The following is a 17,867-nucleotide window of genomic DNA, read 5'->3' as shown; positions in this document are numbered from 1 at the left end:
TTGTTTGGTTATAACTTCTCATTAACAACCTTGCCAGAAAAATCAGTTTTTGAGGAAGCTTAGAGAAGTAGGGAGAGCACGTAAGATTGGAGATAGAAGGAGAGTGGAGTCCAAGTTCTTCATCAACCTCTTGAATGTGTAGTCAAGCTTTGAATCCTTGAAGAGACTTCGATTCAGCCCTAATCACCATTCTTCTCATCCTTCCACTTTACAAAAATCAGAATGTATATGAGAGAAGAAAAGGAGGGTGGCGACAGACATAAAGGAGGAAAGGAGTTGTGGATTCAAGCTATTTCCATGGATGCATGTGCAAGATGTTTGAAGATAGCAAGGTTTTGGCCTCATGAATTAAGCTTGGTTTAGTAAACAGGGTTTAGGGTTTATGATTATATGTTTATATTTAAATGAAGGCTAAAAACATGAACTAGACCATCTATAAATGAAATACACGAGATAAGAATAATTTATTTAATATAAAATTAAATTTTCATTTGATACATCACGTGTCTATCATTTATTCATTCGTCACTAAAGTTAGCAGTGAGCTTACATTTAACGAACTATGTTGCAATGATTCCAAACATTCAAACACCTGTTTAAAATTTCTCTTTTGTTTTTCACATATACTGGCAACTGTGCTGCATACATTGTCATTTCAAAGTGGCATGATTTTCCAACGTCATTCACAAGGCTATGACAACAATAATCACTAACCATTCCATTTCCAACAAATACACTAGAGAATATCTCTTTACCACATTCCTTCTTTAATTTGCTTGAACAAGTAGTTAAATATTTCTCATATGATGACAATGGCCTAGGTGCATTACCAATATCATTTGAAGGAGCTTCCGAAGGTGGCTGTGGGATCTCAGAGCAGAATGATATTCTCAAAACCAAAGTAAGGCTTATCATAAAGATCACAATTACGTTAAAGCCATTGAATGATGTCATGGCCATTTTACTGTGATATTTTAATCAGAGTCTTAATGGAGATTTGGGTTGCTTAGTCGGTGATCAACAAAGTCTTATTTATAATATATGAAATATTATCTTAACGTTAAAATGAATTTAATATATGGTTGTAACTCTCATAAAACCTAAGATTTTTTTTAAGTTATTTTTTAAGAACACTTTTTTATATTAGAATTTCTTTATAATAACTTGCTAAAATTTATGTTACGTTATAATAGAGACATTGTAAAATTTTAAATTAAGACACACCATTTTTTATTTGAAAGAAATATCACTGTTACTTATTTTGTTAGTAATCTAATCTAATTTAATATATTAAGTAAGTATTCATGCTTAACATTTATTAATTTTTCAAATTCTTTAAATAAATATATCCACAACTATAAAGAATTATTTTCAGACTTAGGGATTGATTATGGATAATGATAAACCAAATAATTTCTAAAAGGTTAGAAACAAAATATTATGAGTCAATACAACTAAATAAACAAATAAATATTATAACCTATTTTTTAGGTCACATATGATTGTATTCTTATTATTAAGAACTTATCATAACTCTCAACTAAATTAATTTCCAACAAACAATGATAAACAATAAAAACATGAAACTGTTACTTAATAAAATCATCGTATGTCCACAATTAAATCTAATGGAAAGATATTGGAATATAAGAAAATAGAAAATTGCAAAGTGATCCAATCATCTAGTAATCTGACACAACTAACCACTCGAAATAAGAAGTTTTGTTGACATATTTAAGCTTCTAATTCAAAGGTAAGATGTTGAATTTTTTTCATAATGAGTTGGTGTTTATACAATGTTCTTGGACTTTATCATTATTTTTTGAATTTAAAGGTATGTTTGGTTTGAGTAGATGGAGGGTAGGGTAGTGGGGATATTTCTATTAAAATATGTTTGGTTCAAATTTTAGGAGGGGGTGGGAGAGAAGGGGAGTGGATGGGAGAATAACCCCACCAAAACACACTTTTTTTATCTCTCCATATTGGAGGATTTGAATGGAAGGGAGGGAATATGAATTTTGATATTTTAAAATTATTATTTTACTAAAATATCCTTATTTTTATTTTAGTATTTTAAAATTATTTATTTTCTTTCGTACCTATGCTTTTCTTTTGTGTGATATATTTTACTGCTTCCATCAACTTATTATAATTTTTCTTCACCTTTAAATTATCGTCATAGTTTTGTACTTAATATAAATTATATTCACGAAACATTCTTCATTTTTTAATATTTTTATTTTTATGTCTATTTATTTTTGTTTTCTTAATTTAGTTATGTATTCTCTTATATTTTATTTTATATCAAATTTAAACCATTCATTATTTATTTATTTATTACATTGTAATATATAATATTTAATAATAAGTTATTTCATATATTTAAAAGTTGTATATAGTTTAAATTGTGTCGCAGAATTATAATATGAATAAAGTGTATTCAATTTTTTTAATGTTATGTGTAAAACTATAAATTTTGTAATCATTCATTATTAAAAAATATTTACTAAAACATATTTATGAAATATTTACCTTTGAATCTCATATCAATTATATAAGATTATAAGGATAAAAATGCAACTTATTAATAATTCTCTCCCCCATGAACAAAACATACTTTTAATTAAAATCCCTACCTTCTCCACCTGTTTCCTCTTTTGAATCAAACATACATTTAATTAATAAAATCTCTCATATCCCCTCTCATCCCCTTCCCTCAAACAAAAACTCTCCCCTCCCTCACTTCATTTGAACCATACAGATCCTAAGCTTTTGCTCTAACTTGCCTAAGTCTATTTAAAATAATGGAAATGTAATATCCCTATCTTATAACACAATAACTATCACCCAATGTTGATTAATGAGAATACTAGTAGAGATCTTAAAGACTTAGTTAGAATGGGACAAGATGGCAAAGGAATAAATATTGCATATTTGGAGGGCACTATGGTCCTTGCACCATTTAAATGAGGAACTTAAGGACTTGTTTGGTTATAACTTCTCATTAACAACCTTGCCAGAAAAATCAGTTTTTGAGGAAGCTTAGAGAAGTAGGGAGAGCACGTAAGATTGGAGATAGAAGGAGAGTGGAGTCCAAGTTCTTCATCAACCTCTTGAATGTGTAGTCAAGCTTTGAATCCTTGAAGAGACTTCGATTCAGCCCTAATCACCATTCTTCTCATCCTTCCACTTTACAAAAATCAGAATGTATATGAGAGAAGAAAAGGAGGGTGGCGACAGACATAAAGGAGGAAAGGAGTTGTGGATTCAAGCTATTTCCATGGATGCATGTGCAAGATGTTTGAAGATAGCAAGGTTTTGGCCTCATGAATTAAGCTTGGTTTAGTAAACAGGGTTTAGGGTTTATGATTATATGTTTATATTTAAATGAAGGCTAAAAACATGAACTAGACCATCTATAAATGAAATACACGAGATAAGAATAATTTATTTAATATAAAATTAAATTTTCATTTGATACATCACGTGTCTATCATTTATTCATTCGTCACTAAAGTTAGCAGTGAGCTTACATTTAACGAACTATGTTGCAATGATTCCAAACATTCAAACACCTGTTTAAAATTTCTCTTTTGTTTTTCACATATACTGGCAACTGTGCTGCATACATTGTCATTTCAAAGTGGCATGATTTTCCAACGTCATTCACAAGGCTATGACAACAATAATCACTAACCATTCCATTTCCAACAAATACACTAGAGAATATCTCTTTACCACATTCCTTCTTTAATTTGCTTGAACAAGTAGTTAAATATTTCTCATATGATGACAATGGCCTAGGTGCATTACCAATATCATTTGAAGGAGCTTCCGAAGGTGGTTGTGGGATCTCAGAGCAGAATGATATTCTCAAAACCAAAGTAAGGCTTATCATAAAGATCACAATTACGTTAAAGCCATTGAATGATGTCATGGCCATTTTACTGTGATATTTTAATCAGAGTCTTAATGGAGATTTGGGTTGCTTAGTCGGTGATCAACATAGTCTTATTTATAATATATGAAATGTTATCTTAACGTTAAAATGAATTTAATATATGGTTGTAACTCTCATAAAACCTAAGATTTTTTTTAAGTTATTTTTTAAGAACACTTTTTTATATTAGAATTTCTTTATAATAACTTGCTAAAATTTATGTTACGTTATAATAGAGACATTGTAAAATTTTAAATTAAGACACACCATTTTTTATTTGAAAGAAATATCACTGTTACTTATTTTGTTAGTAATCTAATCTAATTTAATATATTAAGTAAGTATTCATGCTTAACATTTATTAATTTTTCAAATTCTTTAAATAAATATATCCACAACTATAAAGAATTATTTTCAGACTTAGGGATTGATTATGGATAATGATAAACCAAATAATTTCTAAAAGGTTAGAAACAAAATATTATGAGTCAATACAACTAAATAAACAAATAAATATTATAACCTATTTTTTAGGTCACATATGATTGTATTCTTATTATTAAGAACTTATCATAACTCTCAACTAAATTAATTTCCAACAAACAATGATAAACAATAAAAACATGAAACTGTTACTTAATAAAATCATCGTATGTCCACAATTAAATCTAATGGAAAGATATTGGAATATAAGAAAATAGAAAATTGCAAAGTGATCCAATCATCTAGTAATCTGACACAACTAACCACTCGAAATAAGAAGTTTTGTTGACATATTTAAGCTTCTAATTCAAAGGTAAGATGTTGAATTTTTTTCATAATGAGTTGGTGTTTATACAATGTTCTTGGACTTTATTATTATTTTTTGAATTTAAAGGTATGTTTGGTTTGAGTAGATGGAGGGTAGGGTAGTGGGGATATTTCTATTAAAATATGTTTGGTTCAAATTTTAGGAGGGGGTGGGAGAGAAGGGGAGTGGATGGGAGAATAACCCCACCAAAACACACTTTTTTTATCTCTCCATATTGGAGGATTTGAATGGAAGGGAGGGAATATGAATTTTGATATTTTAAAATTATTATTTTACTAAAATATCCTTATTTTTATTTTAGTATTTTAAAATTATTTATTTTCTTTCGTACCTATGCTTTTCTTTTGTGTGATATATTTTACTGCTTCCATCAACTTATTATAATTTTTCTTCACCTTTAAATTATCGTCATAGTTTTGTACTTAATATAAATTATATTCACGGAACATTCTTCATTTTTTAATTATTTTTATTTTTATGTCTATTTATTTTTGTTTTCTTAATTTAGTTATGTATTCTCTTATATTTTATTTTATATCAAATTTAAACCATTCATTATTTATTTATTTATTACATTGTAATATATAATATTTAATAATAAGTTATTTCATATATTTAAAAGTTGTATATAGTTTAAATTGTGTCGCAGAATTATAATATGAATAAAGTGTATTCAATTTTTTTAATGTTATGTGTAAAACTATAAATTTTGTAATCATTCATTATTAAAAAATATTTACTAAAACATATTTATGAAATATTTACCTTTGAATCTCATATCAATTATATAAGATTATAAGGATAAAAATGCAACTTATTAATAATTCTCTCCCCCATGAACAAAACATACTTTTAATTAAAATCCCTACCTTCTCCACCTGTTTCCTCTTTTGAATCAAACATACATTTAATTAATAAAATCTCTCATATCCCCTCTCATCCCCTTCCCTCAAACAAAAACTCTCCCCTCCCTCACTTCATTTGAACCATACAGATCCTAAGCTTTTGCTCTAACTTGCCTAAGTCTATTTAAAATAATGGAAATGTAATATCCCTATCTTATAACACAATAACTATCACCCAATGTTGATTAATGAGAATACTAGTAGAGATCTTAAAGACTTAGTTAGAATGGGACAAGATGGCAAAGGAATAAATATTGCATATTTGGAGGGCACTATGGTCCTTGCACCATTTAAATGAGGAACTTAAGGACTTGTTTGGTTATAACTTCTCATTAACAACCTTGCCAGAAAAATCAGTTTTTGAGGAAGCTTAGAGAAGTAGGGAGAGCACGTAAGATTGGAGATAGAAGGAGAGTGGAGTCCAAGTTCTTCATCAACCTCTTGAATGTGTAGTCAAGCTTTGAATCCTTGAAGAGACTTCGATTCAGCCCTAATCACCATTCTTCTCATCCTTCCACTTTACAAAAATCAGAATGTATATGAGAGAAGAAAAGGAGGGTGGCGACAGACATAAAGGAGGAAAGGAGTTGTGGATTCAAGCTATTTCCATGGATGCATGTGCAAGATGTTTGAAGATAGCAAGGTTTTGGCCTCATGAATTAAGCTTGGTTTAGTAAACAGGGTTTAGGGTTTATGATTATATGTTTATATTTAAATGAAGGCTAAAAACATGAACTAGACCATATATAAATGAAATACACGAGATAAGAATAATTTATTTAATATAAAATTAAATTTTCATTTGATACATCACGTGTCTATCATTTATTCATTCGTCACTAAAGTTAGCAGTGAGCTTACATTTAACGAACTATGTTGCAATGATTCCAAACATTCAAACACCTGTTTAAAATTTCTCTTTTGTTTTTCACATATACTGGCAACTGTGCTGCATACATTGTCATTTCAAAGTGGCATGATTTTCCAACGTCATTCACAAGGCTATGACAACAATAATCACTAACCATTCCATTTCCAACAAATACACTAGAGAATATCTCTTTACCACATTCCTTCTTTAATTTGCTTGAACAAGTAGTTAAATATTTCTCATATGATGACAATGGCCTAGGTGCATTACCAATATCATTTGAAGGAGCTTCCGAAGGTGGCTGTGGGATCTCAGAGCAGAATGATATTCTCAAAACCAAAGTAAGGCTTATCATAAAGATCACAATTACGTTAAAGCCATTGAATGATGTCATGGCCATTTTACTGTGATATTTTAATCAGAGTCTTAATGGAGATTTGGGTTGCTTAGTCGGTGATCAACATAGTCTTATTTATAATATATGAAATATTATCTTAACGTTAAAATGAATTTAATATATGGTTGTAACTCTCATAAAACCTAAGATTTTTTTTAAGTTATTTTTTAAGTTATTTTTTAAGAACACTTTTTTATATTAGAATTTCTTTATAATAACTTGCTAAAATTTATGTTACGTTATAATAGAGACATTGTAAAATTTTAAATTAAGACACACCATTTTTTATTTGAAAGAAATATCACTGTTACTTATTTTTTTAGTAATCTAATCTAATTTAATATATTAAGTAAGTATTCATGCTTAACATTTATTAATTTTTCAAATTCTTTAAATAAATATATCCACAACTATAAAGAATTATTTTCAGACTTAGGGATTGATTATGGATAATGATAAACCAAATAATTTCTAAAAGGTTAGAAACAAAATATTATGAGTCAATACAACTAAATAAACAAATAAATATTATAACCTATTTTTTAGGTCACATATGATTGTATTCTTATTATTAAGAACTTATCATAACTCTCAACTAAATTAATTTCTAACAAACAATGATAAACAATAAAAACATGAAACTGTTACTTAATAAAATCATCGTATGTCCACAATTAAATCTAATGGAAAGATATTGGAATATAAGAAAATAGAAAATTGCAAAGTGATCCAATCATCTAGTAATCTGACACAACTAACCACTCGAAATAAGAAGTTTTGTTGACATATTTAAGCTTCTAATTCAAAGGTAAGATGTTGAATTTTTTTCATAATGAGTTGGTGTTTATACAATGTTCTTGGACTTTATTATTATTTTTTGAATTTAAAGGTATGTTTGGTTTGAGTAGATGGAGGGTAGGGTAGTGGGGATATTTCTATTAAAATATGTTTGGTTCAAATTTTAGGAGGGGGTGGGAGAGAAGGGGAGTGGATGGGAGAATAACCCCACCAAAACACACTTTTTTTATCTCTCCATATTGGAGGATTTGAATGGAAGGGAGGGAATATGAATTTTGATATTTTAAAATTATTATTTTACTAAAATATCCTTATTTTTATTTTAGTATTTTAAAATTATTTATTTTCTTTCGTACCTATGCTTTTCTTTTGTGTGATATATTTTACTGCTTCCATCAACTTATTATAATTTTTCTTCACCTTTAAATTATCGTCATAGTTTTGTACTTAATATAAATTATATTCACGGAACATTCTTCATTTTTTAATTATTTTTATTTTTATGTCTATTTATTTTTGTTTTCTTAATTTAGTTATGTATTCTCTTATATTTTATTTTATATCAAATTTAAACCATTCATTATTTATTTATTTATTACATTGTAATATATAATATTTAATAATAAGTTATTTCATATATTTAAAAGTTGTATATAGTTTAAATTGTGTCGCAGAATTATAATATGAATAAAGTGTATTCAATTTTTTTAATGTTATGTGTAAAACTATAAATTTTGTAATCATTCATTATTAAAAAATATTTACTAAAACATATTTATGAAATATTTACCTTTGAATCTCATATCAATTATATAAGATTATAAGGATAAAAATGCAACTTATTAATAATTCTCTCCCCCATGAACAAAACATACTTTTAATTAAAATCCCTACCTTCTCCACCTGTTTCCTCTTTTGAATCAAACATACATTTAATTAATAAAATCTCTCATATCCCCTCTCATCCCCTTCCCTCAAACAAAAACTCTCCCCTCCCTCACTTCATTTGAACCATACAGATCCTAAGCTTTTGCTCTAACTTGCCTAAGTCTATTTAAAATAATGGAAATGTAATATCCCTATCTTATAACACAATAACTATCACCCAATGTTGATTAATGAGAATACTAGTAGAGATCTTAAAGACTTAGTTAGAATGGGACAAGATGGCAAAGGAATAAATATTGCATATTTGGAGGGCACTATGGTCCTTGCACCATTTAAATGAGGAACTTAAGGACTTGTTTGGTTATAACTTCTCATTAACAACCTTGCCAGAAAAATCAGTTTTTGAGGAAGCTTAGAGAAGTAGGGAGAGCACGTAAGATTGGAGATAGAAGGAGAGTGGAGTCCAAGTTCTTCATCAACCTCTTGAATGTGTAGTCAAGCTTTGAATCCTTGAAGAGACTTCGATTCAGCCCTAATCACCATTCTTCTCATCCTTCCACTTTACAAAAATCAGAATGTATATGAGAGAAGAAAAGGAGGGTGGCGACAGACATAAAGGAGGAAAGGAGTTGTGGATTCAAGCTATTTCCATGGATGCATGTGCAAGATGTTTGAAGATAGCAAGGTTTTGGCCTCATGAATTAAGCTTGGTTTAGTAAACAGGGTTTAGGGTTTATGATTATATGTTTATATTTAAATGAAGGCTAAAAACATGAACTAGACCATCTATAAATGAAATACACGAGATAAGAATAATTTATTTAATATAAAATTAAATTTTCATTTGATACATCACGTGTCTATCATTTATTCATTCGTCACTAAAGTTAGCAGTGAGCTTACAGTTAACGAACTATGTTGCAATGATTCCAAACATTCAAACACCTCTTTAAAATTTCTCTTTTGTTTTTCACATATACTGGCAACTGTGCTGCATACATTGTCATTTCAAAGTGGCATGATTTTCCAACGTCATTCACAAGGCTATGACAACAATAATCACTAACCATTCCATTTCCAACAAATACACTAGAGAATATCTCTTTACCACATTCCTTCTTTAATTTGCTTGAACAAGTAGTTAAATATTTCTCATATGATGACAATGGCCTAGGTGCATTACCAATATCATTTGAAGGAGCTTCCGAAGGTGGCTGTGGGATCTCAGAGCAGAATGATATTCTCAAAACCAAAGTAAGGCTTATCATAAAGATCACAATTACGTTAAAGCCATTGAATGATGTCATGGCCATTTTACTGTGATATTTTAATCAGAGTCTTAATGGAGATTTGGGTTGCTTAGTCGGTGATCAACATAGTCTTATTTATAATATATGAAATATTATCTTAACGTTAAAATGAATTTAATATATGGTTGTAACTCTCATAAAACCTAAGATTTTTTTTAAGTTATTTTTTAAGTTATTTTTTAAGAACACTTTTTTATATTAGAATTTCTTTATAATAACTTGCTAAAATTTATGTTACGTTATAATAGAGACATTGTAAAATTTTAAATTAAGACACACCATTTTTTATTTGAAAGAAATATCACTGTTACTTATTTTTTTAGTAATCTAATCTAATTTAATATATTAAGTAAGTATTCATGCTTAACATTTATTAATTTTTCAAATTCTTTAAATAAATATATCCACAACTATAAAGAATTATTTTCAGACTTAGGGATTGATTATGGATAATGATAAACCAAATAATTTCTAAAAGGTTAGAAACAAAATATTATGAGTCAATACAACTAAATAAACAAATAAATATTATAACCTATTTTTTAGGTCACATATGATTGTATTCTTATTATTAAGAACTTATCATAACTCTCAACTAAATTAATTTCTAACAAACAATGATAAACAATAAAAACATGAAACTGTTACTTAATAAAATCATCGTATGTCCACAATTAAATCTAATGGAAAGATATTGGAATATAAGAAAATAGAAAATTGCAAAGTGATCCAATCATCTAGTAATCTGACACAACTAACCACTCGAAATAAGAAGTTTTGTTGACATATTTAAGCTTCTAATTCAAAGGTAAGATGTTGAATTTTTTTCATAATGAGTTGGTGTTTATACAATGTTCTTGGACTTTATTATTATTTTTTGAATTTAAAGGTATGTTTGGTTTGAGTAGATGGAGGGTAGGGTAGTGGGGATATTTCTATTAAAATATGTTTGGTTCAAATTTTAGGAGGGGGTGGGAGAGAAGGGGAGTGGATGGGAGAATAACCCCACCAAAACACACTTTTTTTATCTCTCCATATTGGAGGATTTGAATGGAAGGGAGGGAATATGAATTTTGATATTTTAAAATTATTATTTTACTAAAATATCCTTATTTTTATTTTAGTATTTTAAAATTATTTATTTTCTTTCGTACCTATGCTTTTCTTTTGTGTGATATATTTTACTGCTTCCATCAACTTATTATAATTTTTCTTCACCTTTAAATTATCGTCATAGTTTTGTACTTAATATAAATTATATTCACGGAACATTCTTCATTTTTTAATTATTTTTATTTTTATGTCTATTTATTTTTGTTTTCTTAATTTAGTTATGTATTCTCTTATATTTTATTTTATATCAAATTTAAACCATTCATTATTTATTTATTTATTACATTGTAATATATAATATTTAATAATAAGTTATTTCATATATTTAAAAGTTGTATATAGTTTAAATTGTGTCGCAGAATTATAATATGAATAAAGTGTATTCAATTTTTTTAATGTTATGTGTAAAACTATAAATTTTGTAATCATTCATTATTAAAAAATATTTACTAAAACATATTTATGAAATATTTACCTTTGAATCTCATATCAATTATATAAGATTATAAGGATAAAAATGCAACTTATTAATAATTCTCTCCCCCATGAACAAAACATACTTTTAATTAAAATCCCTACCTTCTCCACCTGTTTCCTCTTTTGAATCAAACATACATTTAATTAATAAAATCTCTCATATCCCCTCTCATCCCCTTCCCTCAAACAAAAACTCTCCCCTCCCTCACTTCATTTGAACCATACAGATCCTAAGCTTTTGCTCTAACTTGCCTAAGTCTATTTAAAATAATGGAAATGTAATATCCCTATCTTATAACACAATAACTATCACCCAATGTTGATTAATGAGAATACTAGTAGAGATCTTAAAGACTTAGTTAGAATGGGACAAGATGGCAAAGGAATAAATATTGCATATTTGGAGGGCACTATGGTCCTTGCACCATTTAAATGAGGAACTTAAGGACTTGTTTGGTTATAACTTCTCATTAACAACCTTGCCAGAAAAATCAGTTTTTGAGGAAGCTTAGAGAAGTAGGGAGAGCACGTAAGATTGGAGATAGAAGGAGAGTGGAGTCCAAGTTCTTCATCAACCTCTTGAATGTGTAGTCAAGCTTTGAATCCTTGAAGAGACTTCGATTCAGCCCTAATCACCATTCTTCTCATCCTTCCACTTTACAAAAATCAGAATGTATATGAGAGAAGAAAAGGAGGGTGGCGACAGACATAAAGGAGGAAAGGAGTTGTGGATTCAAGCTATTTCCATGGATGCATGTGCAAGATGTTTGAAGATAGCAAGGTTTTGGCCTCATGAATTAAGCTTGGTTTAGTAAACAGGGTTTAGGGTTTATGATTATATGTTTATATTTAAATGAAGGCTAAAAACATGAACTAGACCATCTATAAATGAAATACACGAGATAAGAATAATTTATTTAATATAAAATTAAATTTTCATTTGATACATCACGTGTCTATCATTTATTCATTCGTCACTAAAGTTAGCAGTGAGCTTACAGTTAACGAACTATGTTGCAATGATTCCAAACATTCAAACACCTCTTTAAAATTTCTCTTTTGTTTTTCACATATACTGGCAATTGTGCTGCATACATTGTCATTTCAAAGTGGCATGATTTTCCAACGTCATTCACAAGGCTATGACAACAATAATCACTAACCGTTCCATTTCCAACAAATACACTAGAGAATATCTCTTTACCACATTCCTTCTTTAATTTGCTTGAACAAGTAGTTAAATATTTCTCATATGATGACAATGGCCTAGGTGCATTACCAATATCATTTGAAGGAGCTTTCGAAGGTGGCTGTGGGATCTCAGAGCAGAATGATATTCTCAAAACCAAAGTAAGGCTTATCATAAAGATCACAATTACGTTAAAGCCATTGAATGATGTCATGGCCATTTTACTGTGATATTTTAATCAGAGTCTTAATGGAGATTTGGGTTGCTTAGTCGGTGATCAACATAGTCTTATTTATAATATATGAAATATTATCTTAACGTTAAAATGAATTTAATATATGGTTGTAACTCTCATAAAACCTAAGATTTTTTTTAAGTTATTTTTTAAGAACACTTTTTTATATTAGAATTTGTTTATAATAACTTGCTAAAATTTATGTTACGTTATAATAGAGACATTGTAAAATTTTAAATTAAGACACACCATTTTTTATTTGAAAGAAATATCACGGTTACTTATTTTGTTAGTAATATAATCTAATTTAATATATTAAGTAAATATTCATGCTTAAAATTTATGAATTTTTCAAATTCTTTAAATAAATATATCCACAACTATAAAGAATTATTTTCAGACTTAGGGATTGATTATGGATAATGATAAACCAAATAATTTCTAAAAGGTTAGAAACAAAATATTATGAGTCAATACAACTAAATAAACAAATAAATATTATAACCTATTTTTTAGGTCACATATGATTGTATTCTTATTATTAAGAACTTATCATAACTCTCAACTAAATTAATTTCCAACAAACAATGATAAACAATAAAAACATGTAACTGTTATTTAATAAAATCATCGTATGTCCACAATTAAATCTAATGGAAAGATATTGGAATATAAGAAAATAGGAAATTGCAAAGTGATCCAATCATCTAGTAATCTGACACAACTAACCACTCTAAATAAGAATTTTTGTTGACATATTTAAGCTTCTAATTCAAAGGTAAGATGTTGAATTTTTTTCATAATGAGTTGATGTTTATACAATGTTCTTGGACTTTATCATTATTTTTTGAATTTAAAGGTATGTTTGGTTTGAGTTGATGGAGGGTAGGGTAGTGGGGATATTTCTATTAAAATATGTTTGGTTCAAATTTTAGGAGGGGGTGGGAGAGAAGGGGAGGGGATGGGAGAATAACCCCACCAAAACACACTTTTTTTATCTCTCCATATTGGGGGATTTGAATGGAAGGGAGGGAATATGAATTTTGATATTTTAAAATTACTATTTTACTAAAATATCCTTATTTCTATTTTAGTATTTTAAAATTATTTATTTTCTTTCGTACCTATGCTTTTCTTTTGTGTGTTATATTTTACTGCTTCCATCAACTTATTATAATTTTTCTTCACCTTTAAATTATCGTCATAGTTTTGTACTAAATATAAAGGGTTAATGAACTTTTTCGTCCCTTTAAGTATTTCAAATTTCGTTTTTAGTCCCTCTGTCGCACGCTCGCGAAATGTGAACAGAGTCGCCACCAATATATTTATCCCAAGGAGGGAAAGGAATATCAGAAAACCTAAGATGAATAAGAACGAGGTCTTTCGACCAGAGATAGGGTACGGAAGTCGGTTACGCAAGGGGAAGGTGCTAGCACCCCTCACGCCCATCGTACTCGAAGGTATCCACCTATGTTTGTTGCTATCTAAAGGGTGTATAAATCTAAAGCTTAATTACTAAGGGAATGCGTGCAAATGAAATAAGAAGAAACACGGGGAAAATAAGGTTTTTAAATAGTTGTGCTCGCTTAGGCCCCGCGACCTAATGCCTACGTATCCTCTTCAGGAATCAGACGCCGTAGTTCGGCGCTTTAGTTTTTGTTTGTTTTTGTGTTTTTTAGTGGGCGAAGTTACATTCGCACTCCGCTGCTCGACCTCTGGAGTCTTAAGCTGGGAATGGAGCGGAAATAACGTGTCCGATTAAAGAATGCCTCGGAGGCGAGATAGAGAAAAGAGTTTGAGCGTTCAAGTGGCACCCTAAAGCAAGGGAGACTCGAGTTGCTCTTTGGTTTGTGTTTTTTAGAAATTGGGAGCTTACGCTCGAATGGTTCCCTAAAGCAAGGGAGATCCAAGCACTCGAATGATTCCCTAAAGCAAGGGAGATTCAAGCTTCCATTCCCTTTTTAATGATTTTCACTTTTTTATTAATGTTTTATTAAGTGTTTTCTTTGTATTTTTTAAAGGGGGTTTTATTTTGATATTTATTAGATGTTTTAATGTTGAAAAGGAAAAGAAACTAGCCTAAGTATGAAGGGAATTTCTACCTAATGTTATCGTGGTTTCTACCTAAGGTTAGGAATAAAAGAATATGAAAATAAAGATCACAATTAGAAGTCAACAAGTAGGATACATGAAAATAGTACAAGAACATGAAATAGAACAAGTCAAAGTATAGCACAAAAGTGAATTAAAAGTACTATTATTTTTATGTTGATTTTTATGAGAGAAATTGAATTACAAGTCAAGTAAAAGACTAAAACAAATAGCCTAAAACTAATATTATATGAACATTTTTATATGTCAAAATTGGATTAATGGTCTAAAATAAGAGATGAAAATTAGATTTTGTTACCTAAAAGAAACATGAAAAAATCTAAGTAAAAATACTAAATTGCTAGTTAACTAAGAAGGAAACAGGAGGGTGCAAACTTAAGAATAGGCGTAAAGAGCAAAGGGGCGCAGGGCCCAGTCTGAGTAGGCCCAACAGAGTTTTATTGTTACAGTTTTCTCATGCCAAAAAGGGACAATGGGCCACAAGGGGTGCATAACACAGAATGGCCCAAGAATAGTTTTTCTGTTACAGACAAAAATGCCAAAAAAGATGATAACGGGCTCAGAGATGATGAATAACAATTAATGGCCCTAGACTTATTGAGTTGATCCAAATGATTATTATGTTATTATTCAATTCAAACTTTAATAATCAAATTAACAATTAACTCAAATTATTCACATTAAACTCACATTAAACCTAATTAATTCACATTCAATACTCATAAAATTACACAAAAAATTAAAAGAGGATTAGGGTAAAGTTGTGACCGTTCAATTCAGCTTCAGCTTCAAGAGAAACTCTCTTCTCCTTCGCGAAACGTCGACGGCGCGATCTCCCTCGGCCATGACATTGTATCATCCTTCCCTTTCGGTTAACAGCGCGACGGCGTCACTATCTTCTACGATGAGTACTCCGCCACTCCCTCAGTTCCGATCTTGTCTCGATTTCTCTCGGTCTCTACTTTCGCGGATCTCCCCCAATCTATTCTTCGATCAAAAATCCTTCGCTGTGACCTCACGTTGTTCTCCTGAGACCGTCGTGTTTCTTGGATTGAGGTTCAGGTGATACGTTCTTCCTTCTTCTTTGATCCCGTTGATTCTGAATCTTTCTCTTCGTCTCTATGAGTTCTCTCTTTTGAATGATTGTTGTTGTTGCGTTGGATAGCAGAATCGTTGCGATGAAGGTGACTGAGGTTGGTGATTGAAGATGAAGGTTATGATGAAGATTGAAGCAAGGTTGAATGTTCTGTGGCGGCGGGATTTGGAGTGTTCTTGTCGACGAACAGATGAAGAATGGTGGTGGTGATATGAAGAACTAAAGGTACGAATCCCTCAGATTATGAAGCGCGATTGATGATTCTTCTGTACTCTGATTTTCTGATTTTTTGCAGAATTCTTGAATCGGTAGCGATGATGATGAAGATTGGAGATGAAGGAGATTGTTGTATGATTGTGTGTGTCAAGAGAGTGAAGAGAAGGAGATGGTCTGAAGCAGAGAAATGGTGGAGAATGGTGAATTGAAGATGGTTATGGAAGTGAAGGGAGAGTGAAAGTGAAGAGGATAAAAATGGTGGAGAGACTGAATTGTGGAGGGAAGCACGGTTTAAATAGATTGAGAAGGGAATACATGGGCCGTTAGATCTTAGAGATTCTGTTAGGAATTGAAGGGTGAGGATTGAATTGGTTCTCAAGTTAGTTTCTTTCTGTTGGATTCTGTTATGGACAGTTATGAAGCTGTTATATGTTAGATGCAGGGTAGTTAGAAAACTGTTATATGTTGGTTATGCTTTGAGAGAGTTAGTTGTAAGTGGTTACATTCTGTTATAAGCTAACAGATTCGGTTAGTTGTTAGGGTGGTTAGAAATCCTGTTAGATGGTTGGTAAATCTGTTAGAGAGGTTTGGGAAAGTTAGTTAAAGATTGTTAGTTTGAAAACAGAGTTAGTTTGTAAGATATGAAGTTAGGATGGGAAGTTTAAATTCTGTTTTGGTTGAATACTGGTATAAGAAATTATGTGTTAGAAAACTGTTAAGGCTAGTTAAGTTAGTTAAGGTTTGAATGGGCATGTGTAGGTTTATTTTATGATGATGCTGAATTGTGTATGGAGGTATTGTATTGGTTTAGTAGAATATGAAATAGTTTGAATTTTCTGCATAATTATGCTTTGTGCTGGCTGTTAGTCATTAGGAAAGGCTATTTGGAATGGAAAAATAAGTGTAGACTGATTCAAAACAGTGTGCTTGTTTAAATGGCTTTTCATGGTTGAATCAGTTTGGTTTTGGAGCTTATTTATTTATTCTGGATTCTTTTTGTTTTGAACAGATGCAGGCTAGAAATTGTGGCTGGCTGCAAATGAAATTGAAGCATGGCTTGGCAATGTATTATATGTGAAGACAAGATGACCATGGAAGCAAGATGATGAAGACGGAATCGTGGTGGTGGCAGCCTTTTGGTTCGGACCGGTTTATGCTTCTTGTTTGCAGGATGGCTCCATGTCTCAGTTTATTTGCAGGAGCCTTTTTGTTGTAATTTTTCTTGTAATGTACACTTGGATTTGGATTTGTAATGGATAGAAGCTTGAATATTAAATAATGGGCTTTGAAATCATGATGTTTGTGTTTTGTGAACCACGTTCACGTAACCTCTTTTTCCATTTGACACAAAGTGACATTATCATAAGTATTCAAATTTCATGTTGCCTTGCGCTCACATTTCCAACTTGTTCAATTTGTATCAATACTTATAACACAAATAAACCAATGAACAAATGCTTCATGTCATGGCACACCATAAGGGAATTTGAACCTAATCATTATTCAAAC

General features: G+C 30.1%; 5 protein-coding genes and 1 long non-coding RNA gene across 6 annotated transcripts; 1 reads left to right on the top strand and 5 right to left on the bottom strand.

Annotated features, from left to right (window-relative positions):
* Positions 1 to 552: 552 nt before the first annotated feature.
* Positions 553 to 960, bottom strand: LOC131620050 (uncharacterized). The gene has a single exon (XM_058891073.1). The coding sequence runs from the start codon at positions 958 to 960 to the stop codon at positions 553 to 555; it is 408 nt and encodes a 135-aa protein (XP_058747056.1).
* Positions 961 to 3,535: 2,575 nt separating this feature from the next.
* On the bottom strand, positions 3,536 to 3,943 carry LOC131620048 (uncharacterized). Its single transcript, XM_058891072.1, has one exon. It carries the CDS (start codon positions 3,941 to 3,943, stop codon positions 3,536 to 3,538), a length of 408 nt encoding a protein of 135 aa, XP_058747055.1.
* A 2,576-nt stretch (positions 3,944 to 6,519) lies between these two features.
* LOC131620047 (uncharacterized) lies at positions 6,520 to 6,927 on the bottom strand. The gene has a single exon (XM_058891071.1). It carries the CDS (start codon positions 6,925 to 6,927, stop codon positions 6,520 to 6,522), a length of 408 nt encoding a protein of 135 aa, XP_058747054.1.
* A 2,588-nt stretch (positions 6,928 to 9,515) lies between these two features.
* On the bottom strand, positions 9,516 to 9,923 carry LOC131620046 (uncharacterized). The gene has a single exon (XM_058891070.1). The coding sequence runs from the start codon at positions 9,921 to 9,923 to the stop codon at positions 9,516 to 9,518; it is 408 nt and encodes a 135-aa protein (XP_058747053.1).
* A 2,588-nt stretch (positions 9,924 to 12,511) lies between these two features.
* On the bottom strand, positions 12,512 to 12,919 carry LOC131620045 (uncharacterized). Its single transcript, XM_058891069.1, has one exon. The coding sequence runs from the start codon at positions 12,917 to 12,919 to the stop codon at positions 12,512 to 12,514; it is 408 nt and encodes a 135-aa protein (XP_058747052.1).
* A 3,416-nt stretch (positions 12,920 to 16,335) lies between these two features.
* LOC131618367 (uncharacterized) lies at positions 16,336 to 17,653 on the top strand. The gene is made up of 2 exons (XR_009288815.1): positions 16,336 to 16,714; positions 17,368 to 17,653. It is a non-coding gene; the product is annotated as an uncharacterized LOC131618367 (long non-coding RNA).
* The last annotated feature ends 214 nt before the right edge of the window (positions 17,654 to 17,867 follow it).

This window comes from Vicia villosa, linkage group LG7 (assembly GCF_029867415.1).
Source record: "Vicia villosa cultivar HV-30 ecotype Madison, WI linkage group LG7, Vvil1.0, whole genome shotgun sequence".
Lineage (NCBI taxonomy): Eukaryota > Viridiplantae > Streptophyta > Magnoliopsida > Fabales > Fabaceae > Vicia > Vicia villosa.
This window is presented reverse-complemented; position numbering and strand designations above follow the sequence as displayed.